This window comes from Monodelphis domestica, chromosome 6 (genome assembly GCF_027887165.1).
Source record: "Monodelphis domestica isolate mMonDom1 chromosome 6, mMonDom1.pri, whole genome shotgun sequence".
NCBI classification, from domain to species: Eukaryota; Metazoa; Chordata; class Mammalia; order Didelphimorphia; family Didelphidae; genus Monodelphis; species Monodelphis domestica.
Window position 1 is genome coordinate 100,650,750 of NC_077232.1, and position 27,888 is coordinate 100,678,637.

The 27,888-nt window shown below is 35.8% G+C and overlaps 2 protein-coding genes and 1 long non-coding RNA gene across 3 annotated transcripts in view; 2 read left to right on the top strand and 1 right to left on the bottom strand.

Moving 5' to 3' along the window:
- The window catches only part of LAP3 (leucine aminopeptidase 3), a 32,603-nt gene extending 18,295 nt beyond the window's left edge, over nt 1-14,308 (top strand). The window contains exons 10-13 of the mRNA XM_001369140.5: nt 1,062-1,164; nt 6,087-6,166; nt 12,113-12,222; nt 13,733-14,308. Of these exons, the coding sequence (XP_001369177.2) occupies nt 1,062-1,164; nt 6,087-6,166; nt 12,113-12,222; nt 13,733-13,931 (492 nt within the window). The 3' untranslated portion in view covers nt 13,932-14,308. The remainder of the gene's footprint in view (nt 1-1,061; nt 1,165-6,086; nt 6,167-12,112; nt 12,223-13,732) is intronic.
- Nucleotides 202-18,310, bottom strand: LOC130455043 (uncharacterized). The gene is made up of 2 exons (XR_008912843.1): nt 18,171-18,310; nt 202-537 (listed from the first exon to the last, which is right to left on the bottom strand). It is a non-coding gene; the product is annotated as an uncharacterized LOC130455043 (long non-coding RNA).
- On the top strand, nt 18,275-27,282 carry MED28 (mediator complex subunit 28). The gene is made up of 4 exons (XM_001363026.4): nt 18,275-18,502; nt 20,734-20,800; nt 24,836-24,948; nt 26,865-27,282. The coding sequence occupies exons 1-4, from the start codon at nt 18,302-18,304 to the stop codon at nt 27,060-27,062; spliced, it is 579 nt and encodes a 192-aa protein (XP_001363063.3). The 5' UTR covers nt 18,275-18,301; the 3' UTR covers nt 27,063-27,282.
- The last annotated feature ends 606 nt before the right edge of the window (nt 27,283-27,888 follow it).

Genomic DNA, 27,888 nt, shown 5'->3' on the forward strand with positions numbered 1-27,888 from the left:
TTAAGCAGTGTGCCTATGTTCATTAACCTTTCTAAGCCTTGGTTTCCATGGTTTGCAGATGAGAATAGTCCCACTTGTGCCACTTGCTTCAAACAGTTGTATGAGAAAAGTGTTTTGTAAATCCTAAAGCATTATATTTTGAGTTATGTTTGAAAATGAAATGCTGTTCATTTTAAATGAACCTGGGCCCCAACCAAGGTGTAGTTACTTCAGATTATTATTTTTATTTTAGAATAATATAGACAGATATCCTTGCAGTGTGGATGCTAGCTGGCTGAGACTGGATCACTTTCTTCCCACTCTTATTTTTCTCCTTTTAGAAGAATAGGAACGTAACCGAAAAATGCCTTTAGTTATACATCACTTTTACTGTGAGGAATTAGGTTGGACCTTTGTAGCTTTTGTCCTTACAACATTGTACCTTGACATTTTTGATTGCAGAAAGTATATTCACTTTTTTCTTTTTTTCAAGATATTGGAATGACAGGGTGAATCACTTGCATTCATTCTGCTTCTGAAAAGGTCCTCAGTTGGCAACTATCAAGAGAGTCAGTCACAACAAGCATTAGATTGGCTACAGAAGTGTTTGAGACCATTTTTAAAATTTAAATGCCTCATAGATAATCTAGATCCTGACCAATATCAATGTAAATTGGTTATTTCACTGTCTGTCAGAACATCATTGGCATTACTATTTAGGTAGTGACCATTTCTAATTGACTACATATAATCATGTAATCAAGAACTAATTTGATATAAGCAATTCTCAGGCCAGGTCCTGGATTCCAGTACCAACTCCATCTCTGTGACTCTGGAAAGTCAGTTAACTTCTCTAGCATTGCACCAGAGATTTGGCCCTTGTAGATTACAAAGTCTTACTGTGGTAGTTGTGAGTACATGAGTTTTAGTCCCTTACAAAGCTATAAACTCAGGACATAGACTGCATCTTGTGTAGACTTTTATCCCCCTAGCACCAGGCACATTGCTCTACACACAGTAGATGTTTAATAATGTCTCTTAAATTGAATCTTTGTTTTTTTGTATCTTTCCTTTTTTTGAAGGTTGATAATACAGATGCAGAGGGGAGGCTCATACTAGCTGATGCTCTCTGTTATGCCCACACATTTAACCCAAAGGTTATAATAAATGCTGCAACATTAACAGGTAACAAAATTTTTCTTTTCCTCACTTTCTTTAAGGAGACTTTATTGGCTCTATTGTTTAATGTATGCTTAAAAGGTCACTCTTTATAGAAGAGGCCTTAGCACTTGTGTTTAGAAGGTTTTTCAGCAAGATAATAATCTTTTAAACATTTACATTTTTTAATGTTGTATGTTTTTTGCCTCAAATATCAGAACACAAAAATAATCTGATCAGATTCCTTCATCTGATACCTTATTTGGAAAATGGCCCCAACAGATATTCTGTGGTATGGGACTACTCAAAAAAGGAGAGGTGATGTATTTACCAGAAATTGGGGTTTCAAATTTGGAGTCAGAAAATTTGGATTTATTCCACCTACATTGTTACTTTTTAATTTCTGCAACTATGGAAAATTATTCTTTGAAGCCTCATCTTATAAAAATGGGGATTATACATTATTTAACTCTAAGAAAAATTCCTTGTAGATTTGTAAAAATTAAATTGTCTCTAATAATAAAAATATTATTTTTATGAGGTTTATTAAGGATTATTAGAAATCAAGGATACAAAATAAAACCACATGCCCATGGCTGATTAGCCCATTCAAAGACCCCGAGCTTAGCTTACCACTATACTTCTACATCTTGCAAAGGAAGGGAAGAGACCATGGGAGGCATTACTGCCAGTTAAATACCAATTGTGATCTCACCTAAGTGGAGACTCAGGTGAGATTATTGGGAATTCTGGGAAATACTAAGGACTTCTGGGGACTGACTGAAGTCTAGTGTTCAAAATCTCCATTTATACAGATTTAATGACTTATATAGATCTAATTTACTGTATAACTAGTAATGGCATAAATTTCCCCTTAACAATCACAACGTAGTGATTATCTTTGAATTTATCTAAACCCTTATTGAGCCAATGTACATATTTTTTATCTGTGCTACACTCTCAGAAATGAGTTTGATGTTTAACCACTTTATTAATCCTACTTCAAGCTTCAATGGCTATGCTTTAATTATAACATCCAAAAATTAATGACCAAATATGTTCATTCTGCTCATTAATTGGTTTCTTGAACTTGTTCATCAAATTCCCAAAAACTAAAACTAGGTGTTGTCTTTTGTTTTTTTCAAAACCAGGAAGAAGGTAGAGCATGAATTAAACGGCTAAGTTTCAGTTTGATCCTTCACATAATTCTAGAACTTGAAAAGAGCATGGAGAGGGAAGTGGGACTGAAACCCAATGTAACTTTATCAAAACCAAGTCTTGCCACAAATTCACTAGATCCTTTTTTTTTATTTTTATGAAGTTTCTAGATTATTAGTTGAAAAGATAGCTGTAGGTCTTTTACTTGAATTTTAGCAAAGCATTTGACAAAGGTATTCATACTATCTTCTTTAGTCAAAATGGCTTATGGACTTTTTTAATTTAGATTTTTATATTGGTTCATTGACCAGATACAAAGACTTGAGTTGATGTTCACTTGGAAGAGTTCTCCAGTGGAATGTCCTAGTAGTTGATCTATAGTGACTGCTCTTGAATATTTTTATAACTGACTTAAATGAGGGTATAGATAGGGCATTTATCAAACATGAAGATAGTATGAAGCTGGGAACTGACAGCTAATACATTGGGTATGGATGACAGTCAAGATCCAAAAAAAAAACAACTTAACCTTTTAGAATGATACACCATATTAAAAAAAGATGAAAATTAGATTTGAGTACAGTATGGTGAGAATTTTTGTTAGACTTGCCCACTTCTAAGGATCAGAATTGGAATTCAAATCCTGGTCATCTGAGATTAAGTTATAGCATACTTCTGTGGTTTCCAGTTTATAACATTTATTTTACATTCCTTCATATGCTTAACACTACCTTAATGTAGTAGTACTGTCTTCTTTAGAAAGGAATATGCGCACACATGTACATGGGGGCAACATAAGTAAGGAAACAGAAATTCATGCTCCAAAGTCAAAAGAATCAAAAGATTTGGTTTAAACAACATAAATTGAGAAATATTAAAGATGGCATAATCCAGATCACTGTAAAGACCATTTTTTCTTGGTTGATAAGGTTGGAAGATTCTTTTTCAGTAACAATATTTACAGATGGAGGTCAAGTGCGAATAGAAGGGAGGCATAAATAGATAACCCAAATGACAAAAGTGTGTTACAAAACACATATACTGCTTGTAATTAGTGTTTCCTGTAAGAAGATTTGTATAAGTTCAAATAAAGTTTGATTGTAAGGGCATGTTTTTTAAAATAGCTTGTAACAAAAGCTTGTAGATTATATTTACTTTGTTTTTAACAAGTATCCCTTCAATTAATGATGATAGGTGAAAGTAGTATGATACCAGTCTCACTTAATCTTTCAACTGTTAGAGGTCCATCTGAATTCTACTAATTCTGATCTCTTGACTACTTCTTTTTAAGCTGACTCAAATTTGCCTCCTTGAGAATTATGAATTATCCCCTAGTACTATCTCTATAATTGGATATAAAATAATCACTACTGCTTGAAATATACAGCAGGCTCATTTTGAGTGCCTGGGTTCCTATGAGCTCTCATTATTTATTGATGATAAATGCTCCATTACTTTTAGCACACAGATTACTGTTAATTTGATGCAGGACACTGAAATTTTGTCTCTTATTTCCTCTCTATTACCTTACAACTCTTACTGTGAATCACATTTTTCCTCACAGCTGATTCAGATAAAATCTAATTACACTTTTAGAGTAGTTTTACTGTATACCAATTTGTGCATTTTTTTCTTTTTTCAGAGAGATTTCATTATGGGAGTGAAGCTTTAAAATCGTAATTCAAGTTTGGTTCCATTTTAATTTCTTGAAATAATTATGTAAAACTTTAGTAGGTCTAATAATATCCTCTATTTCAAAAGAATATTTTAAAGATAAATGACAGGGCTCATTAAAGTTAATTTGTTAACACCTTGTAAAAAGTTGATTAATATTGTTAAGATAATTTTGAACCATTACAACCAACTCTGGATTTTTCCATGAACATGTGGGAGGGTATCTAGAAAAAGCTAACATAGCATTTGTTACTCAGAATCATACTGAATTTATTAAAATTAGGCACCAACTGCTACCACATTTATTCTATAAGAACATGTTAACTTAATGTACAGTCCTTAATCATTGTGAAACAGTAGACATACCAGTATGAAAAGGGATTTGGATTTTTCCTGTCTTCATTTTCCTATAAAAGGTCCACAGTGATGAATGACTGCATGATACAGTCACTCGAAGTCAGAAGTATGACTTTTAGTTCTTGATTGACCACTTACTTCCCTTATGATGTTGGCCTGATCTTTTTATAGCTCTGAGATTTCATTTCTTCATCTCTAAAATATGAGGACTATCACCTGCCCTACTTAGCTTACAGAATTGTTCTGAGACCCAAATGAGATGATGAGTTCTCTCCATCTGTAAAGTACTGGACCCTGTAAAAGGTGGTATTATGAAATTACTCCTTTTAAATGGCAGGTATAGATTAATTTTTTCTCCTTTCCTCTGGAGATTTTATTTAAGGGTATAGGAAAAAGGTAAAACAAAAGTGATAACAAGCATTTATGACGTGCTTATTATATGTCAGAAGAAATGAATCTACATACTTCACTAACTAGACAATATGCCAGTAACAAACTGTCCAAAAATTCAAGTATTGTTTTTGTTTTACAAAGGACTTGTTGGGCTATATGTAGTTCCTTAGAAGTTTAAATAACACCTGCAAATATTGTTAATTTATTTAACAACATCCAAGTATATTTCTTTTTTTTTTTTAACCCTCACCATCTGTCTTGGAAGCAATACTATGTATTGGTTCCAAGGCAGAAGAGTGGTAAGGGCTAGGCAATGGGGGCCAAGTGACTTACCCAGGGTCACACAGCTGAGAAGTGTCTGAGGCCAGATTTGAACCTAGGACCTCCCATCTCTAGGCCTGGCTCTCCATCCACTGGGCCACCCAGCTGCCCCCATATATTTCTGATAATTAAATGTAATAGAAAAATATAATTTACACACTATGGTTCTTGAAGAGCCTTAAAAATGCAATATGATTCAATTAAGTACCATTAAAATGTTTTTTCAAAGATTTTTTCCATCTTCATTTTTTAATTCTCAACTTGACACCAAAAAATGTCATTTCCATTTACATATCAGAATACAAAAGAGGATTCTCTAGGAAACTGAATTTTTATACTTCTTGCTTTCTTAAACAGGATCATTTCTATACAGTACTTCAGAAATTGTCCTGCTTAAATGTGCTTCTTTCTAAACTTTATTCTGTTCTCTTCTGTACATTTAAACAAGTTGTAATGACCATTTTCCCTCTCCCTACTGAAAATACAAAGAAAAAAAAGGAATCCTTATAACAGATAAGCTTAGCCAAATAAAAATGCATTTACATAGTGACTGCGTCCAGAAATGTAGGCCTCTTTCCACATATCTTGCGTCTATTGCCTTTCCTGCCAAGAGGCATGTAGCATACTTCTTCATAGATCTGTTGGTCATTGCATTGATCAGAGTTCCTAAATCTTTCAGAGCTATTTTTCTTTACAATGTTGCTCAATATTTTTCCACTATATATACAGCACTTTTTTCTGTGGGAAACAATCTTAAGGAACTTGTTAGATTCTATCTAGTTTCTTGATTTTCTTTACTTCTATATCTTACCCCATTTCAGGATAAATGACTTCATTTTGCTTGTGATTTTCTCTCTAGTATTATTCTTCTTCAAGTCCAAGCATCCATTTTAAAAGACATTATTTTCAAGTTCAGTAATTAAAGCATAAATTTCTGAACAAGATAGTAGCAGGAGAATTATTTTTAAACTATAAATGGCTTCCTCTAAAAGTAGTTCCCTGGCCCTTTTAATGGACTGAAAAAATAACTTTGGATTGTTTTACAGGTGCCATGGATATAGCTTTGGGCTCAGCTGCCACTGGAGTTTTTACCAATTCATCCTGGCTCTGGACTAAACTCTTTGAGGTAGGATGTGTACTATGTTTTATGATCTAAAAAATAAATAAATGGATTGAAATACACTGTTTTAATACTCTGTGGAAGACTTTTCTTTAAGTTGAAATCTTACCAGAACAGACTAAATTATTTTTAATGGAAAAAAAGAGAGAAGAAACAACTTTGTTTCTTCACTATGACTTAGAGGCTCAGTTTTCATAAGTGTGGCTGATCTAGTGAAATATAAACTGGCAGGTTCTACCAAGATACAAGGGATTCATGTCCAGGCTTGGAAGTGAACTATATTTCTGCACTGTGAGGATTAGCCTGGCTAAGTTTGGAACAATTCATCAGCATACTGACTTACTTAATTTTTAAAAAAATTTAATTAAAAATTTTCTCCAATTACATATAAAAACAATTTCTAACATTTTTCAGAGAATATTGAGTCTTGAATTCTCTCCTTCCTTTCCCCTCAAACTTCCCACTCCCTTGAGATGGCAAGTAGTCTCATAAGTTAAAGTTTTACATGTGAAATCATGTAAAAGATTTTTCCATATTAACCCTTTTGTGAAAGAAAACTCAAATAGAAAAAAAATTTTTAAAGTGAAAAAAATTTACTTTGGTCTGGATTCAGATTCAGTTCTTTTTTCACTGGAAGTAGATGACATATTTTATCATGTCCTGTAGAATAGTTTGGTTCATTATATTGCTGGAATTATTCACAGCAGTTCATTTTAAAGTATTCTTGTCACTGTACAATGTTCCCCAGGTTCTACTTATTTCACTCTGTTTTAGTTCATGGAAGTCTTCCCAGGTTTTTCTAGCTCCTGCTTGTCATTTCTTACAGCATAATATTCTATTACAATCATATAACTCTCTCAGCCATTCCTCAATTAATGGGTATTCCCCCATTTTCCAAATCTTTGCCCTCCCTAAAAAGAATTGCTTTAAACATTTTTATATATATAGGTCCTTTCCCTTTTTTTTTTATCTCTTTGGGATGCAAATCTAGTAATTATATTGCTGGGTCAAAGGGTATATGTACTATTTTTTAGCCCTTTGGGCAAAGGTGCAAATTGCTCTCTAGAATAATTGAATTAGTTCACAACTTCCTGGACAATGCATTTGGGTCCCAGCTTTCCCATATCCCTTCCAAGTTTTGTCATTTTCCTTTTTTATTATAATAGCCAATCTCCTAGGTGTGGGGTGGTACCTCAGACTTGTTTTAATTTGCAGTTCTCTAGTTAATAATGATTTAGAGTATTTTTGCATGATTAGAGAACTTTAATTACTTTGAGAACTGCCTGTTCATATCCTTTGACTATTCATCAGTTGGATAATGACTTGTATTCTTATATGTTAATGTCTATATATATTTGAGAAATGAGGCCTTTATTAGAAAGGCTTATGAAAAAATTTTCCACCATTATAATGACTATGTATTACTTTTTCCCCCTATTTACCCATTTAGTGTCTGATCTCTACCTTCTCCAATTTGTTCTCTTTTCTATCATATCCACCCCGACTTCTTTTATGTCCTTCCCCTCCTATTTTCCTGTAGAATAAGATAGCTTTCTACATTCAATTGATTGTGTATGTTCTTCCCTCTTTGAGCCAAGTCTAATGTAAGATTCACACGCTCTTCTCTCCTCTTTTCCCATCTTCCTCTTGACTGTGAATGCTCTTTCATGCCTCTTTTATGTGCAATAATTTATCCTATTCTGTTTTTTCAAACTTCCCTCTCTTCTTGATGCATTTTTATTTTTCATGCCTTTATTTTTTTTAGATGTCATTCCATCATATTTAACTCATCCTCACCTTCTGTCTATGTATACTCCTTCTAACTGCCCTAATAATTATAAAAGTCTTTGGTTTTATAAGAATCATCTCCCATGTAGAGATGTACACAATTTAATCTTACTGAATATCTTTTGATTTCTCTTTCCTGTTTACCTTTTATGATTTTCTTGAGTCCTATATTTGAGAGCCAAATTTTCCATTCAGCTCTGGTCTTTTCATCAGGAATGTTTGAAAGTCCTTTATTTCATTGAATGCCCATTTTTTTCCCATGAAGGATTATGCTCAGTTTTGCTGGATAAGTGATTCTTGGTTGAAGTCCTAGCTCTTTTACCCTCTAGAATATCATTATAAACCCTTTGATCCTTTAACGTAGAAGCTACCAAATCTTGTTTTATGCTGACTGTGGCTCCACAATATTTGAATTATTTCTTAATGGTTGCATGCAATATTTTCTTCTTGACTTGGGAGTTTTGGAATTTGGCTATAATATTCTTAGGAGTTACCCTTTTGAGATCTCAGGAAGTGATCAATAGATTCTTTCAATTTTTCTTTTGTCCTCTGCTTTTAGAATATCAAGGTAATTTTCCTGATGATTTTTTGAAAGATAATGTCTAAACTCTTTTTTTTTTTGCTCATAGTTTTCAGGTAATTCTTAAATTATCTCTCCTGGATTTGTTTTCCAGATTGTTTTTCCCATGAGACATTTCATATTTTCTTCTTTTTTTTTTCATTTTTTTGACTTTTTTCTTGATGTCTCATTAGAATATTAGCTTTCACTTGCCATTCTGATTTTTAAGGCATGATTTTCTTGAGTGAGCTTTTGTACTTTCTTTTCCATTTGGCCAATTCAGGTTTTTAAGCAGTTCTCTTCTTTGGATTTTTGTGCCGCTTTTACCAGTTTTCTTCTGAGTTTGAGGCTACCTTGTTACCAAAATAACTATGTTGAATTTCTTGTTTGCTCATTTTCCTGCCTTTTTCTTTTCTTTTAGTTTAAAAAACTGTTGAAGTTGGGCTCTGTAACTGTGGTGAAGGGAGCACTGTTTTAAGCTTTGGGTTCTTTGTGCAGCTGCCTTCAGAGCTGACACTAGAGATCTATCTGCTTTCAGTTCTTCCAAGGTAGTATGATGTAAGGAGAGATGTGTTTTAATAGTCTCTGGGCTGGTGCTCTGATCTGTGAGTAACCTCAAGCACTGTTTTTTTTTTTGAGCTCCTTCATCAATTCTTTTTGGGCTTAAGAGCAAGTAAAGACAATAGTTTAAGGTTTGCTGAACCACTTTACAAATATCTCATTTTACTTTCACAACAATCCTGGAAGATAGGTGCTATTTGTATTCCCATTTTATAGATGAGGAAACTGAGGCAGAAAACTAAGAGTTAAGCAACTTACTCAGCTAAGTGTCTGAGGCCAGAGTTGAACTAAGAGGGTTTGTGATCCTCATCAACAGATTACCCACACTGACAAATTAAATCAGAATTGTAGGAATAATATCCCTTTGTCTTCTCTTTCTACCAGCTTTCAACTATGATGGTTAATGAGGTACAGCTTAAGGCTCCTAAAAAAAGAATGCTTTATATTACTCGCAGCTTGTCAGGATTATTTTCTGAAATGTTGTCAAATAATAAAGTAGTATATAGAATGAAGTCATCTATTAACCAACTATCCCAAGATTGTTTTCTGCTGACAAAGGGATTAATAATAATGATCAGTAATATGGTTCAGTTGTTACTGGGCAAAGTCCTTGGTCTTTGACCTAAAGCCTAAGGGAGCCCATGAATCAACCTCACATAATCCCTGTTGAATTATACTGTACTTAAGTACTTCAAGAAACCCTCTCAGCTAGACTGCTTTTTAGAAGGCAGAAATGACCATTTTGACCCACACACAACCTTTCTAGTTTTGTGGTCTGAGCCAAAACTTTTCTAACCCTAACCAATACAAAGTATTGGTTCTAAGACAGAAGAGTGATAAGGACTAGGCAATGAGAGTTAAGTGACTCGCCCAGGGTCACACAGCCAGGAAGGAACCTGGCACCTTCCATCTCAATACTCTGAGCCACCTAGCTATTCCCTCTCATATGTTATTGAGCCACATAGAAACATAATAGTAGAATTGTCCCAGGAGAACAAACTCATTGTTCACTGAGTATCAGGGGTTATCCACATGGTAAAGATCAACCAGGGCAGCTGACTTAGTCTTTCTCATTCCATTCTGCCCTGTCTCAGCCCCACCTGCTTTCTTTAGCTCTGGAACTGGTTTGATCTACTGGCACCTAGCCCCTAGAAAGCACTAAACTCATTCCTTATCCAACCTGTGGGATTGCAAGATCTTTCTGTACATAGTTTACCTGAAATAAAGTAGGAATTTTTCAAAATTTTGCTTCTCCAATTAATGAAAAACAAATCTGCAAAATAGCTTGGAATTGAATTGTGTTATAGAGTATTTATCCTGACAGACATAAGTTTTTTTAACCAGAGCACCTGACCTCTGCCTTTCTTTAACCTCAAACCTATCTCAGGTGAAACAACAGTAATTCCAGACTTATAATCCAAGTTAGGTTTGGGTTGACATGCCTCCTGCGTTTATTGGGATCTTTAGTCTTTCCCAGAATCTGTTTTACTTTTCACCTCCAATTGTCCTTTCTGGTTCTATGCTGGACCCTTTCAGCTCCTTCTGTATCTGTCCCTATAAATGAGGAAAATGTCTCCTTTGACCCTAGAAATTCCTCCTTGTAAACCTCAGACTATCCTGGAAATTTTGTTATCTTCCCCCAACTTTTTTTTTTACTTGACTGCTTTGCCTGAAGCATGTCAACTAACCAGGCTTTGAGTCTGGTTTTACTTTCCACTGAACTGTGGCTTCTTTACATTTTGTTCTAAGCCAGTCCTGGGACCTGGCCTTGCTAGTAGAAGTGTGGATTAAAGTTTTGACTCCCACATAGAGCAGCTGTAGACCATAGGAAAGTCTTTGCCTCACCAAGTTTCAATTTTGTCAACTGTAAAATGTTCTAATATTTGGAACTACCTCCCTCACAGAGTAGTTGAGAAACAAGTGCTGAGGGACCATAAAAGGGGGGTGATAATTGGAAGGTCACAGGGTTTGGACTTAGAAGCCCTGAGTTCAAGTCCCAAATCTAGTTAGTACCTGTGTGATTTAGGATAAAATACTTTTCTTTAATGGGCCTCAGTTTCCTCCTCTGGAAAATGAGGATTGGATAAGCCACTTTCAATTCTAAATCAGCAGTTCCTATTCTCTTAACACATTTATTAAAAAAATGAATGTCATCATTGAGAAGCAGTATAATATGAATAGAGAATTGGTTTAAGTGGTCTGATTGATATATGTATATATACATGTATTATATATATATATATATATATATATATATATATATATATATATATATATATAATAACCAGGGCCCAGGTAAATCTAGAATTATAGAATATAGATAAGTTGATGATCTGCATCAGTGGAGGGAGTTTCCATGTCATACATTCATACCACTATTGATGACACAAGTCAAAATTCCGTACTCCACACCTCTCCCAGAAAAAGTTAACTATGTGTGGCCTTAGTGGTTGAGGCCATGTTTTCCTGAATGTTGTTTGTATAACACTGCCCTCTGATAGACCAAGTAGACCCCTATCTCTTCCTAATTCAAAGCTCTTGCTCTCTTTAGGCCATCTAGTGTTTTTTGTTTAGTTTTTTTTTTGGAGGGGGGCAGGGTGTTTGGTCTTTATATGAAATACTTTAGATTCATTTGCAAACTGGTTCTGAGCTCTATGAAATACCTAAAAGGATCACCTACTTCCCCGGGTCCTTAGGAATGGTCTTATAGAATTCTGTGATTCCTGTTTTTAAAAAATTAAATATATTGTTGTTAAAAAAATAGATAATTTACACCAAAGGAACATTAGGATTTTGTTCTCTGACATCCTCACCAAACACTGTTTTGTAGAAAAGTATGCTGCTATTTATGATGTTTCCTCCTTGTTCTTCTGTGCCTTAAAGAATTGAATAAATGTATGAACCATTAGTGTTGTCTATTTACTCTAACATAGAAAACAACATTTCCCTATATGTAATTTATATCCTCATCTGGTATATTGTAATAAGCTTGAGTATGCTCCTAGAGCTTGAGCATTTAGCACTCATAGCTTTTTCTTCTCCAGGCAAGCACTGAAACAGGGGATCGTATGTGGAGGATGCCTCTCTTTGAACATTATACAAGACAGATTGTAGATTGTCAGCTTGCTGATATTAATAATATCGGCAAGTACAGGTATGTAACTAGCTCAAGTCGCACAACAAATTAATACAATTATTCTTCTCTGTTTTGTCCCTTTAAAGAAATTTATGCTGTACTTCTCTATCTCATTGGTTTACTAACTGTCCTGAGTTATAAAATTTCTTCTGTTTTTCATCTATTGTTACTAAATTAAAATTCTTCCACTTAGGGCTTAAGTTGGGACTGATTTCACAAACCAATTTGAGAGAGAGAGAGTTGGGAAAGAAAGGAAGATAAAGAGCTAAATACTTTTCCCATGGAAAAGAAGGAGTCAGCTATAATAATTTTTTCTTTACTATTTAGATCATATCTGAAAATTAATATTATAAAACTGATTTTATATGGTCTCTTAAATTAGATCTTGTTTTTGAAATTAATTATTTTGATATGTTTGTGTACTCACACATGCAAAGGAAAAGAGGGTCTCTTTCCAGAAGAATTGCCCCCATATGCATTATATTGGGCGGGGAGGGTTAAGTAATTTTCTTACTGAAATCCTATTCTGGCCTGATAGAATCCCTGAGCTCTTGAAGTACAGTATTCTAAAGTTTACCAGGGTCAAACTTCAAAAAGGATGTGTCTTTGAGGCCCTCGAGGCCCAGCATGATTAAGTTCAGAGAAATTAATTACTAGAAGGTTGGCCACCATATTATTTGACCACAGTAGCTCATGAGGAATTGTAACACGGGGTATTTTGGGAAATGGGAAGAGATGGATGGGATTAAGTATGTACCGTGGGCCAGTAACAGGTTCTACTCTGTGGGTGGAAGAGCCAAACAGCCTGGTCTGATACAAGTACACAGATAACAAAGTCTCAGTGACTTGGAGTGTATTTTATTTCAAAAGGGGAGAGGTGAAGAGGGGGAGGGGGAAGTCCCTAACACTAATTTTACTAACTAAAGTACCCCAAAATCTAAAGCCTTTGCATGAAGGATCTTCATAGAGTTGATTTTCTAATCTATCTACTTGTCATGCTAAGCTGTAAAACCCCAGTCCTTGTCTATATATCCTGCATTAAATCCTCTCTTAGTTTTATTAGAGATACTGGTCAATAACAGATCAGCCAGAGATCCAGGGAAAGGTCCAGATGGACTCGGATCTCTCACTCACTGACAGCTGCAGATGACAGGACAGAGACAGCTTCTTTAGATCCTCTTCAGGACACAGCACAAACCCAGCAACACAGGCAGAAATAAAAGATAGGGTCAAACCCTCAGTACTCAGCAGCATCCACACCCTCCAGGTTCTAATCCAGAGAGAGACAGACAGCTTCTAACAGTCTCTTGAGTTTTCAGCTTAACCCCCTTTCAAGATTCCAGAATCGTTCCCTGTTGGTCTCATGCCACTGTCCTCTTATCTTTCTTATCTTATCTATCTCATTGTAATCTTTTAACAGAATCAATTACTAAGCCAGGTTAGCACGTGCATTGATAAGAATATTCACATGTGGATTTTAAAGTGCTGCTGTAATTATCTAAACTTGAAGTTTTTATTTTCTTTCCAGATCTGGGGGAGCTTGTACAGCTGCAGCATTCCTGAAAGAATTTGTAACCCATTCTAAATGGGCTCATTTAGATATAGCAGGAGTGATGACAAATAAAGATGAGGTTCCATATCTTAGGAAAGGAATGACAGGAAGACCTACAAGGACCCTGACAGAGTTCCTAATTCGAATGAGTGAAGACAAAGAAAATTCCCAATGAAGTACTGATCTTGGAATTGTTATATTGTAGCTCTTAAATTGGATATTTGGATTAAAACAATGTTTTAAAGGGGCTTAATGAGGCTCCTGAAACCTGGACTAAAATGAATCACATTTGGCTAGGATCAAGAATGCAACCAATTTGACTTTAAACAAAGATTCAATGATGAAAGGTAAATCTTACATAGGACCTGATGATGGGTTTTTTTAAAAGATGTTTATAAAATATCATTGATTGTTTTAAAAAACAGTAATCAATTTCTAATGAATATAACTGAATTAAGAGGTAAAATGCTAATTATTTTTATTTGTTACTAGAGACCATGAACAAAGATACTATGCATTGATCTTAAACAATAAATTCATCTTTCTATGTTATCTGGACTTGGCTATTGTTTATTTTTATACTTTAAATTTGATGATTTATAATTACTTGGCTTCTCACTTTTGGCCTTATATGTCTCAAATCTGTGTGTATGTACTATATTATCCAGAATATCAGTATATCAGTAATGTCTATGTAATGCTTTAATGTCTTGTAAGGTACTTTTCTTCACAACTGTTTTATAAAATCCTCATTAAAAATATTCTTCCTGTTTTACAAATGAGGGAACTCGGCTCATAATTCATTTTGAGCCAGAAAACAATTCAGGAGTATCCCAAGATATACTGTTCTTTCTTAGTAATATTAGAATCATAGATTTAGAAGTGGAAAATACCTCAGAAGTCATCTAGTCCAATTCAAGCATTCTTTACCTGTTGTCCATAGACTCCTAATGAGTACTTGGATAGATTGCAGTGTCCATGACTGTGGATGGAAAACAAATTCATTCTTTGTTTTTTACTAACTCCTAACTAAAGTTTATCATTCATTGCCTTAAATTATTTTTTTAATCTGAATAAGGTGTCTATAATCCTCACTAATCAAGGCCTATAGCAAAAAAAGATTAAGAATTTCTAATCTAGTCCAATTCCTTCATTTAACAGCTGAAGAACTAAGGGCCATGCAATTTAAATGGCTTCTCCAAGGTCACAGAGGTAGTAAGTGGTAGTTAGAATTTTAATTCAGGTCCTTTGACTCCAAGTGAGTCCTCACACTCCTCCCATTTTAAAAAAATAATCACTTAAAGGTACTTTAAGGTTTACACAATGCTTTCCTTGTATAATTCCAACTTTTTAAACAAAGTTTATTAGGTCTTGACATCCACACTTAAGCCAAACCCTTAAACTTCCAGGCCTTTCCACCCTCTGCCCCTGAACTTGTATTTGCTGCTCCCCCATTAAAGAGTACACTTCTTTTATTTTTCCCCAAAATTTTTAGTCAATTTAGAACATTATTCCTTGGTTACTAGAATCATGTTCTTTCCCTCCCTCCCTTTCCAGTAGCCGACGCACAATTCCTCTGGGTTTTACATGTGTCCTTGATCAGATCCTATTTCCCTGTTGTTGATGTTTGCACTAGGATGATCATTTCAAGTCTATATTCCCAGTCATATGTATCCCCCTCAACCTACGTAATCAAGCAGTTGTTTTTCTTCGGTGTTTCTACTCTCAGTTTTTCCTCTGAATGTGGATAGTGTTCTTTTAAGAGTACACTTCTTGAGCAAGAATTGTCTTGTTTTCTCTTTGTATTGTCAGCACTTAGCTCGCTGTTTGGCATATAGTATTTGGTAAATGCTGTTTTATTCTAATAGCCCCATCTTACAGAGACTCGGTCTTTAAGAAGGAACAGACTCCTGGAGGGGGATGGCAATTCAACTATCATCCTGGAGAGTCTGTTAACTTTTTTTTTTAAACCCTCACTGTGTATTGGCTCCAAGGCAGAAGAGCAGTAGGAGCTGGGCAGTGGGAGTTAAGTGACTTGCCCTGGGGTCACATAGCTGGGAAGTATCTGAGGCCAGATTTGAACCCAGGATGTCCCATCTCTAGGCCTGGCTCTCAAAACACTGAGCCACCCAGCTGCCCCCTCTGTTAACTTTTATAGCAGGATGCTCTTAGAGACACAGATAAAGAATTACAACTGTCTTGAAAGGCTGAGCTTACTGTCCTAGAGAAGGAGACTGAAGAGACATTTTTTTCAGAGAACTGAATTTGTCATGCTGTGGAAAAGGTTTCCTTAGAAAGTATTCTTGAGAGACTGGGAGCAGAATGATGGGACTATGTTTCTACCATTGCAGAAATATCTACATTTGTAGCACATGCTTATGGGTGCCTGGCTGTAGTGTTGTCACAATAGTCCATTATTGAATCATTTAACTATATCTTTGTGTTATTTGTTACTCTCTTAATAAACTGCATAGTAACTGATTGATATTTAAGTTTGTGAGGAAAGAGATTTCATTTATATCCTGGGGTAGGTATCAGTTAATTGATAATTAGTGAAAGATTATATATTTACATTAATTTGTAAGGAAATATTAGAACATATCCCTTAGTTACCTTAGAACAAAGTATGAAAATTGTCAAAGAGCAAATTGAAAGAGGTTTGTTATGGTTGTCAATTTTTATAGTGCCCAATGGTGATCAGACACCACATAGGCTACCAGTGAGGTGACTATCCTGTTATATCTGTTATACTTTAATGGGGTTAGAATGTAATCGATAATGGGAAAATGCCATATAAGAAAAAAAAAACCTGAAGATTTAGACTGATATAAAAAGTCCAAAAAGCTATGGTGTAAGGTATAAAATGGGATATTTATAGGTATTTCTATCAGAGTCAGTATGGCAGGTAGGAATATTGGCCTTGGGATTAGGAATATTTGGGTCCAAGCCCTGCCTCCAACAATACTTCTCAGTATACCTAGGCAACTCAAGTTATTGACCAGTTGTCAATCTGTATTAAGAAATTGTATTCCAGCACAATCATGAATCCTGATATCTCATATCAAATTTATTGTGGATAACTTTTTATAAGTCTCAGTCATATCAAAAATAATAAGACCCCAATTTCTATTATGAAGCTAGTTTAATTGTAGATAATTCAATTAGCATTTTATTTAGAACTTCCTACATACAACCCTTAACCTAAGAATATAGAACAGACGAAAAGAATGATTCCTAGGAAAAGCATCAGAGAATCAGGAGACCTGAGTTCTAGTTCTAGCTTTGATACTTAAGTGTAGGATGAAGACAATCACTTTGTTTCTCAGTTCTGGACCTGGCTTTTTTATTTAAACCTTTATCCAGAAAATACTTAATGAGGGGTGTGACACTACAAGTAATTGTATAAGAACTAAGCAGTAAAGTACAACTCAACAAGCATTTAAGTATCTACCCTGCAAGACACTGAAGCTAACAATTGTTATGTGCTACAGTTGCAAAAATAGAAACAAAGTAGCCCTTGTACTCAAGGAGCTAATTGTCCACTGAGATGCACAAGAATATTCAAATGAATTCATACAAACTAATTTAAACAGAAAGGGAGTATTGACAAGTGGAAGAAAAAGACTTCCCAGTAGGTGCCATCTGAACTGGACCTCAAGGGAAAAGGGGATTTTGAGAGCAGGAGATGAAGAAAAAGCAAGGGGTGGGGGGTTTGGGGAGAGGGGGAAATGCCAAGTTTGAGAAATAACTTAGTCTGTTTGGCTGGAAAATGAAGTGTGCTCTTTCCATAAATCTTCCTTTTCAAATCTGCCCTATGTTAGGTAAAGGGCTTTTATAGTATGAGGCAACTGGATCCAATAAAGCGTACAGGTCTTTAAAAGCTATCAAATAAAAAATAAATTTAAAAAAGTTATAAAGATCCAACAGGACTTGAATGAAAAGATGTTAGAAGACACCCTCAACTCTCCCTCTCTCGAAGGTGTTAGGTATTGCACATGTTTTGGATTTTTTCAATAGCTCTTTAGTTGTCTTGATATTTTTTGCTCTCTAAAAATACCATTTGTTATATGGGATGGCTTTATGAAAGGAGAAAGGAGAGGGATACTTGGGATAACTATGGTGATGTAAGAAATAGAAAATATCAATAAAAACTTGTTTTTTAAAAAGCTAAATGAAGGAGTTTGAAGCCACTGAAGACAGTTGAATAAGGGAGACTCATATTCAAAACTGTGCTTAAGGAAAATGACTTGTGCAGCAAAACGTAGGATGGACGAAGCTAATTAGGGCGCTGCTGCCACGCCCTCTAGGAGAATCCTTTTCCATTGTGTCCAGGATAACTTCTCTCCACCAAGGAGACGAAGTCGACACTGGAGACTGAGGCCCCATGGGTTTTGTCCCCGCCTCCAGGCCATACCTTCCATTTAGATTCCGTCCTCACGTGGCTTTCTCTCAGCTTCCAACCAATCAACATTCAAGCCAGGAGCAGGCGGAGCATGCTCAGTTCCGACCCCGCACATGCTCGGTGGAGAAGCCAGTTGCCTGCGCATGCTCCTTGGAGAAGTCAGTCCAAAGATGGCGGCTTCCCTAGGAGGTATGTTTGGGGCTCAACAACCAGGTCCCCCTCCACCGCCTCCACCTCCAGGGCCCCCAGGAAGTTCGGGACAAGTTGCGTTGCTTCCAACGGCGGCCGGAGGCCCGAGAAACTCCAATAACACATTAGTGGACGAGTTGGAAGCGTCTTTCGAGGTAACGCCCCCTACTCCAACCCTTTCCAGCCTAGCATCGTTTGTTCTCGCCCTCCACGCCCCTCACCTCCCTTCACACCCTAGAGGCCGTGTCTCTGGTTTCCTGGTCTGTACCTAGTATTTAGCACGGAATTAGTCTGACCGTATCATCCCCTCCCCCCTCAGTAAACTTGAGTGGCTTCCTATTCCTTCCAGGTTCAAACATGCAGTCCTCTGGCATTCAGAGCACCTAATAACCTTCCTAGACTCTTGAAAAAGGCAAGCCTGACCATGCTATAGTTATCATCACTCAGACAGCAAACATTTATCTTATTATTTTCTATGTGCCAGGCACTCATCTAAGTACTGAAGATCCAAAAATACAAACATATCTACTGCCCTCATGGAGCTCACAATCTAATGGGAGGGACAACAGCCAAACCACTACGTACACCCAAGATACGTACACGTCAAATTGGAGGCGATCTCAGAGGGAAGACACTAGCAGTAAAGGCTGAAGGTCTCTATGAAGAAGGTGGGATTCGAGCCGAGTTTTGAAGGATAAGCCAGGAGGAGGCAGTGAGAAAAGAGAACATTACTGGCATGGAGGATATATATCCAGGGAAAAGGCTAGGGAAGATGAAGTGTTGAGAAGATGGAGGGCCAATAATGCTGGGTCTGAGAATATTGTTTGAAGCAAAATTCTCTCTTAGTTATTTCAACCCATTTCTCCTCTTTCCTAACAGTATGTAGAGGAATAAAGTAGAAAAAGACTGAAAGGGTAGGAAGAGATGAAGTTGTGAAAGGTTTTAGAAACCAAACTGAGAAATTTGTACTTGGTCCTGGAGGTAGTAGTGAGTCGCTGGAGTTTATCAGATTCGGAGATGATATGATTAGATCTGCACTTTAGGAAGATCATTTAGCAGCTGAGTGGAAGATGGCTTAGAGTTCGGATTGTGGGGAAAATTTGAGACAGAGACCACCAGCAAGCTATGGGAATAGCCCAGGTGAAGAGGGCCTGCACTATTCCAAAATGAAAGCTGGCAGAGGAGAAAAGGGGACAAGTATGAAAGTAATAATAAAGGTAAATAGGTGTACTTGGCAATTGATTGGATTTGGGGATGAATGAGAGAGTGAGGACTTGAGGATAACACTTAATCTTTGAACCTGGTGCCCTCAACAGTAAAAATGAAATGTAATCTTGGAGAGGGTTTGGGGGAAAATAATAAGTTCTATTTTGTATGTATTGAGTTTAAATTGTTTATAGTACATCCAGTCTGAGATGTGGAATAGTTATGTGGAAAATTGTTATTACATGTAATTGCTAAAATATCTTCACAAAGGAAAAAAAAAAGATTTATCAAGTACTAATCTTTTGTTTGACATCACCAACTAAGTTTTCTGAAATTATATGATCCAAATTGTCTCTCTTCCTCCTTCCCTTCCCCTTCACAGAGATGGTAAGCAATTTGATCTGGGGCATACATGTATTATCATGCAAAACATTTTCATACATTTTTGTAAGAGAATGTTGCTAAATAAATCTTGATAAATAAAAAATCATCTTTAGCTTTTTAGATTTAAGATGCCAGGGAATGTGCCTGTCTTTTGTTCTTGTGTTGCTTCTGAATTATACTAATAGAGATTTCAGATATTAAAGTGGAACTTCTAATTTGAGTATCAAAGTGGTGGGCTTTTGCAAAACTTTTAGGCAGTATATAAGACTGCTCTTGGCTGCATGTGTTGCTTATGATTTAGGAATTCTGACTGAAGCTCATTTTAATATAATCCAGAGCTTCCTATAGTTTTACCAGAAAACATCAGTGACACCTAGAAATTTGCCCTGACTTTATTGACAGAATCATTATTTTCACTGGCATGGAACTTTGTCAGCTTGCTGCAGAAATAAAAAATCTTCAAGGAACTTATGAGTTGCTTTCATGCCACAAATCCCAAATGCTTTGTTATTGTTTTTAAAGTAAACTTAGTGGGGGCAGTGGGGTGGCTTAGTGGATTGAGAGCCAGGCCTAGAGACAGAAGGTTCTAGGTTCAAGTCTGGCCTCGGAGACTTTCTAGCTGTGTGACCCTGGGCAAGTTATTTAACCCCCATTGCCTGATGTGTTGGGATCAATACACAATATTGATTCCAAGACAGAAGGTAAGGGTTTAAAAAAATTAATAAAGTAAACTTAGTGAGAATCCTTTTATTTTTATGGATTAATCTTTTTTTTTGCTTGCCTTTGAATTTTGTAGGCTTGTTTTGCTTCCCTGGTGAGTCAGGACTATGTCAATGGCACTGATCAGGAGGAAATTCGAACTGGTAAGAACTTTATTTGTTTTTTAAAAAAGTTATTCATCAGTTATCTACCTCCATCATTCTTTGACCCATTCATTTAAATCTTTGGTTGTCACTGGTCCTTCTTGAATAGGTTATTCTGTTAGGTATAAGATTTATATAGATAACAAAATAGCTCAATCTGTGAAAACAACTAGTTTTCCTTTTCTACACATACAATTCAGTTCACATTTATAGTTGGAAGGGTCATGAGGAGAGTCTTACCTGCTTATTTGGCAGATGAGGAAACTGAGGATCAGAAAAGATAATTGACTTGCTCAAGTTCATATTGATATTTAGTGGCAGAGTTCAGAATTCCTAGAGTCTCTGACTACCATTCTTATATACCTCTCATATACTTCTTATCACTTAATATTTGTCATTTTATGTCATGTTCAAGTGTAACTGGATATTTTGTTTTACAACCAGGATCTTTAAAACATTTTCCATGTCATTTCAAAATATTTTTGTATAAAAATTTGTTCTAAAATAATGCCCTGTCAGTTATTTACTCTGTTCTCATAATGCCTTTTTATACAAGAGGTCAAATTCATATCATGTTTCCCTTTGAAAGAAGTAGCATGTATTCCTTCTATATTAAATATGGATTAAGATGGAGGGCAGAAATCTCTAGAAGTCATATCTGGATGATAGTTCTGGTCCTTCCATTTGGTCTGTGAACACAGACAAGTCATTTTGCCTCTGAGAGCCTCAGTATTCTCATCTAAAAAATGGATTGATTTCTGAAAAACTTCTTCCCTAAAATTCTGTGCTTCTATATATATAGGCTAGTTTCTCCAAATGGACCATCACATGACCTTTCTCTGCTTCATTTTGTTCATCTCTAAGTATACGTGACAGAAATTTAAGCATATGTAGAAACAATTACATCTGCAGTTAAATACAGGTATGCCTCACCTACCATCATTTTTATACAAGATAGCTTTATAGGAGCAGTTCACTAGGAACAATGTTGATGGTATTATAGTAGTGCTTAGTTATAATAAAACCACTTTACTAAAAAACATTATTTCAACACATTTATAAGAGAATATATTTATATTGAAAAAGACATTAGAAATTACAGTAGTAAATGGACTAACCAGAACTCTCTAGAGATGTGAACAAAGTGAATTTCTGGTGTTGGTTTAAAGAGAGAAGAAATTTGATTGGCCAGATTTTAAGGATAGAAATGGCCCAGAAGCCACATATATTTGGCAGATAGCAAAGAGACTGTTTTGGCTGCAATGAAAAGCACAAAGCAAGTACCTGTGTAGCAGGAATGAGGCCAGGGAACCAAAATGGGCTGTTATTGGTAAAGACTCTTAAAAAAATCAATGAAAAGGGGTCTAATTTAATTGTAAGGACTTAGGGCATTTTCTTAGATAATTCACATGTATATATAGCACTTTACTCAAAACAATCCAGTGAGCTGCTTAAGTAGTATTAACCCCATTTTATAGAATAGGAAGTGGAAGTGAAATGATTTTATGATTCTTATTTTCCTAATTCCAACTAATGCATTCTTTCCATTACTGTCTCTCTCATAACCCTTAACTTATGACAATGTCTAGTTGCCCATATCATTTCGTGGAAGTCATTTATTTCCAAGAAAGTACTAGGAACTATACTTTAGGAATATCAATTTTACAACTAAATGGAAGATATTAGAGAGGAGAGAGACTGGAGTCAGAAGATCAGTATGGAAGCTATTTTAGGTAGGTGCTTGGTAATGAGAGCCTGAAGATTGAAGATAGGTGAAGGTAATGAGAGCCTAGAGTAGTTGTAGTACCAGTAGAGAGAAGGAGATGGTTGTAAAAAATATTAAGGGAGTAAACTAAAACAAGGTAGCAACTGATTGGATACAGGAGGCAAGTGATAGTCAAGGATAATGAGTCTGGGTGACTAGTGGAATAGAAGTTGCCTTAATACAAATAAGATGTTAGGAAGAAAGGCAAATTTATGGAAAAAGATGAGGAATTCTGCTTTGAAAATAATTGAGTTTGAGATACCTACAACACATTCCATTAGAGTTACAAGTTATCAAGCAGTTACATGGCTGAAGTTACAAGGCTGAAACAAATGTCATTTGGGAAGTTATCTGAATGGAGATGATAGTTGGAGATGCAGTCAACAGCACAATGCAGAAAGAGCGCCTAGGACAGAACCATGGGGTACATCCATATGTAGAGATAGGACATGAAGACTAAGCAGTGTCACAGTAGTCTCCAAGAGGAGAGAGTATCCAGAAAGAGAACATAGTCAAGTCAGCATATTGGAGAGGTCAAGAAGTTTGAGAACTGTGTAAAGGCCATTGGATTTAGCAAGACTGAGCTCATCAGGGACGTTGAAGATAGAAGTTTCAGTTGAGTGGCAAGGGGTTTGAGAAGTGAGAGAATGGAGGTGATGAGGATAGACAGCTTTTTCTAGAAGTTTGGCCAAGAAAGTGAGGGAAGCTATGGGATAATAGCTTGAGGGGATGGTAGGGTCAAGTCAAATTTTTTTAAAGATTGAGGAGATCTAGGAATGTTTGTGGGAAGCAAGGAAGAAGCCAGTGCATAAAAAAAGAGATCGATAATTAGGGTGGAAGTGATGATGGAAGAGGCAGGCTATTGGAGGGGATGAGATGGGATGGGTCCTGGGGCATAATTAGAGGAGTTGGTTTTGGTAAAGAGAAGGGCAACCTCATTCTATAAGTGTAACAAAGAAGATAATAGGGTGTCATTCTGAGTTGTTCTGAAATAAAGAATGAGGAAGAAAAGGAACCTTGGTTACTCTCAAGTTGTTCAGTGAAGTATGAAGAATTACTCTACTAAAAATGGGAGTGTAGGAGGAGGGAAGGTGTTGGTGCCAGGCACATAGTAAATACTTAATCTTAATTAAAATAAAAACTTGTTCATTAAAAAAGAGGTTTGGAACATTAGCTTAGGGAAGTATGGGCTAGTCAGTCATGGAAGAGTATAAAGAATCATTTGTAGCACAAGTAAGGGCTCTGTTAAATTGGATAGCCCAAATTTATTTATTTGTTTTTTAAGCCCTTACCTTCCATCTTGGAGTCAATAGTGTCTATTGGCTCCAAGGCAGAAGAGTGGTAAGGGCTAGGCAATGGGGGTTAAGTGACTTGCCCAGGGTCACACAGCTGGGAAGTGTCTGAGGCCACATTTGAACCTAGGACCTCCCGTCTCTAGGCCTAGCTCTCAATCCACTGAGCCACCCAGCTACCCCCTGGATAGCCCAAATTTAGAATGGATCCAGTGAACGAATTGATTCTCTCAGCATTCAGCAGCACATGAGTGCAAAGAAGATGACAAATGTTTGGCGTAATAATACAGTGTTGGAGGTGTGGAGAGAAATGAGAGCCAGTAGAACAAAGAGTCAAAGGATTCAAGGGACTGAGGAAAGTATAAAATAAAATTGATTACTTTAAAGGGAAGAAAGTGAGACTAGGAAAGAGGTTGGGAAAGGATGGAGGAGTGGATTGTTCTGAGGTTGTGGTATGGAAGGGGAAGGGCTGAGACCCAGGGAGATCTTAAAGGAAAAGGAATGAGGATCAATTGCAGGAAATTGAGATGGATTATAAAGGTGGGAGATTTGTGGGTTATGACAAGATCAAGACTTTGACATTATAGGGCTAAGGTGGAATAAAGATACAGCTCTTTGTGGCTAAAAAGGTAAATGAACTGAGAAGCAAGAGAATTGAAGTGGACATGAGCATGCAGATTTGAGACTTCAAGTAAAAAGGGAGGGTTTGAGATGAGGAAGAAGACTCTGTAGGCCAAAAACCAAACTCTTTAAGATAGGAAGAAAATGAGGGCTTGATTAGATGGTAGAAAAGTTAGAATTAAGGTAGTCTGTTTTAGCAGTTTACAGGGATTAATAATAAGCCTGACTTGCTAGTTAAATGCCTCTTATAGTAGACAGCTATGAATAAATTTGGTTTCATATTGTGATGGTAGTCATTCATATATTAATTTACTATATTTCTTTTTTATGTAAATTTATATTATTTCTCAATTTTAGGTGTTGATCAGTGTATTCAGAAGTTTCTGGATGTTGCAAGACAAACAGAGTGCTTTTTCCTTCAGAAAAGATTACAACTGTCTGTCCAGAAGCCAGAACAAGTTATCAAAGAGGTAAATAAATTTTAATTTTCCCTTTGTCTTACTAGGATTTTATCAAGAGTAAATACTCATCTAGATGCAAATTTAGAACATACCTCTCCCACCTTACCTCAACTCCTTCAAAAAACTTGGCTCCTTTAAAATTCAACTTATATTTGTTATTTTTCAGGGTTCAACCTGAAATTGACATTTTATTACAAAATTGAGATTTTATCTGGTCACATTAGATTTTGCTGATTTAGTCAAGTTGTAACTCAGGCATGAGCAATTTGAAACAGAAGAGCCTTGGTTTAAAATTGCCTATAACTTGGATATATCTTATCCTTGTCAAAGAACAAAGGCTAATTGAATGTATCATGTTATCTTTCTGCTTTTATAGGAGAAATGGGATAGATTAGCAAGCTACTGAAAAATGTAAGGATTGGGAATACTACTTACAAAGCTGATCTGTGATATCCTGGTTATTAGTGGTTAAGGAAAATATAAATGAGATGGTTAATATAGTGTGTTATATCATTTTTTTAAACCCATACCTTCTGTCTTAAAATCAATACTATGTAAAGGTTCCAAGACAGAAGAGTAGTAAGGACTGGGCAATGGGGGTTGAGTGACTTGCCCAGGGTCACACAGGTAGAAGTTTCTGAGGTCAGATTTGAATCCAGGACCTACCGTCTCTAGGCCTGGCTCTCAATCCATTGAGCCATCTAGCTTCCCCCTGATCTGTCATTTCTAATTGAGATAATATCATAATTTCCTACAGTTAATAATAGATTAAATTGGATTTTTTTGAGGTTAGGTGTGAGTAGGATAATAATGGTATATACAAAAACTTTGAAAATAAGCTTTAACAATCTTTACATCAGGACTGCTCAAATTATTTGCCAAATATTGGATGGTGGTTTTTAAGTTACTTATAGACTCTGTTCCTCAGAGAATCTGGAAAATTTTGGTCGAAGGTTAGTTATATGTTTGGGGAATATTTAGACAGGGAACCATTGATCACTAAGAGCCATTGGAGTTGTATCCATTTTCCATATCTGTGAATTTGTAGGTGATAGAATGATGCACTGCTATATACTAGCTCCAGGATGTGTGTGTATATACCTGTAAGAGAAAGAACTGACCCTGCAGAAACCAAGAAAACACTTTCACCTAAATGAAGGGCCTAAGCTCCCTTCTTTCTTTAGAAGAGCACATTCATACTTATCTTAGCTGATGGAATATCAGGGGAGTCAGTGTCATAAACAACCCTTCAGTTATAGAATAGAGGGTCCTTTCTTCATCCACCCAGAAGTATTCTGTGTGGATCTACAGATCAGGACTCAAACTGACTATAATTTACTTTGTGCAAGAATCACTTTTGTCTTTCTTGCTATTGATCTGTAAGGACTGGGATCCTGTTTTGACAAATGTTGACAAATGCGTGGATTTAGGGAAATGAAATTTCAGCTGTGTGACTGATAATAAAGTATATTAAGTGGTCTTAGTCATAAAAATCTCATTACTTTTTTTCGTGATAGTAAATTTTAGCATGCCATTTGGTAGTGGCATGTAATTGTATATAATTATAGAGGGAGATTTTTGACCTGTTATATGGAAAAACTTTTTAATGACCATCAGGGCTGCTCAGAACTGCTTCTATAAGAAATCTTTCTCTGCTTTTGCTAAAGATCTTCAGTAGCATATTGCACAGGGAATTTTAAGTTTACTTGAAGATTTGACTTGAGCTATAAGGTCCTTTCCAACTCAAGATTTCATGGGTAATTCTCTAATATTATAAATCTGTCAGATTGTTCATTCAAACTTTGGAATACAGAGATCCAGAATTCAGTTTCAAAACTATTGATTTCTTTCATTTTAGATGTTCTTAAACAAGCTTTGAAATGATCTCGTCAAGGAACTTTATTTTCTTTGCATTTTTTTTGTAGGATGTCTCAGAGTTAAGAAATGAATTACAGAGAAAAGAAGCATTGGTTCAGAAGCATTTGGCAAAGCTCAGACACTGGCAACAGGTACTAGAAGAAATCAACATTCAACATAAAAAGCCCACAGAAATACCCCAAGGACCATTGGCATACCTTGAACAGGCATCAGCTAATATTCCTGCACCCATGAAGCAAACATGATTCTTTGCTGTCTACAGAAGAATTAAACTAAGAATTTTCTTATTTGTAGTTTTGTTGGAATCTGCAAACTATTGATGTACAAAAGTATTTCCTTATGTTAAAAATTCCACTTCACCAAATATTTTTTCTTTTTCTATGTACAGTTTCTTAAAGCATAATCCTGTAATTTCTGAGGAATGCATATTGTTTTGGTAAATTAAAATTAATACTTTTTTCAGAATTTAGTTGGTTGATTTGTTATCACTTTGGTTTTGTCTTAGAAAATATAAGTTTACTTAAGCAAAGTTTACTGCCATTTACATACATGGAAACTGAATTGACCATTTGGAATTAATTTTCTAAATAAATTTCTAAAAATATCCCAGCTAAAACATTTTTACATGAGAAAATTCAGAAGCCTTCTGTGTTTTAGCTGGATGTGTGGTATATACTGTCTTCTAAAAGTTATTACAGTCTATTTTTGACCTTCAGTTTGCATAGGCAACTTACCCTTTTTCTTTGTATTTCCATTTATTCAATTATATGTATATTTGAGTATAATCTAAGACAAAGAAAATTAGTCTGGGAAGCCAATCTAGATCCCAGAACTGATTCTCTTACTCTTTAGAGGCCTCACTGTGGCAGAAAGTAGATGTGTCTAAATTCAGTGTTTATACCTGTCTCAGAAAGACTTGATGTTTATAGGGATTTGGGGACTCTGAAAAGATACTGTGTATACATGTTTTATTACTAAAAACAAAAAAGATCATAAAGTCCAAGAGTTAGTGTAACTAGAGAGTATTAACACACAGTGATTGATAGTAGGTTAGTAAACAGGCTCAATCTG

Excerpts from the sequence above, each read along its gene's own strand:
- MED28 (XM_001363026.4), top strand. The coding sequence starts at position 18,302 with ATGCTCCTTGGAGAAGTCAGTCCAAAGATGGCGGCTTCCCTAGGAGGT. Across the intron at positions 20,801-24,835 it reads TCAGGAGGAAATTCGAACTG|GTGTTGATCAGTGTATTCAG; the intron begins GTAAGAACTTTA and ends TCTCAATTTTAG. Across the intron at positions 24,949-26,864 it reads CAGAACAAGTTATCAAAGAG|GATGTCTCAGAGTTAAGAAA; the intron begins GTAAATAAATTT and ends TTTTTTTTGTAG.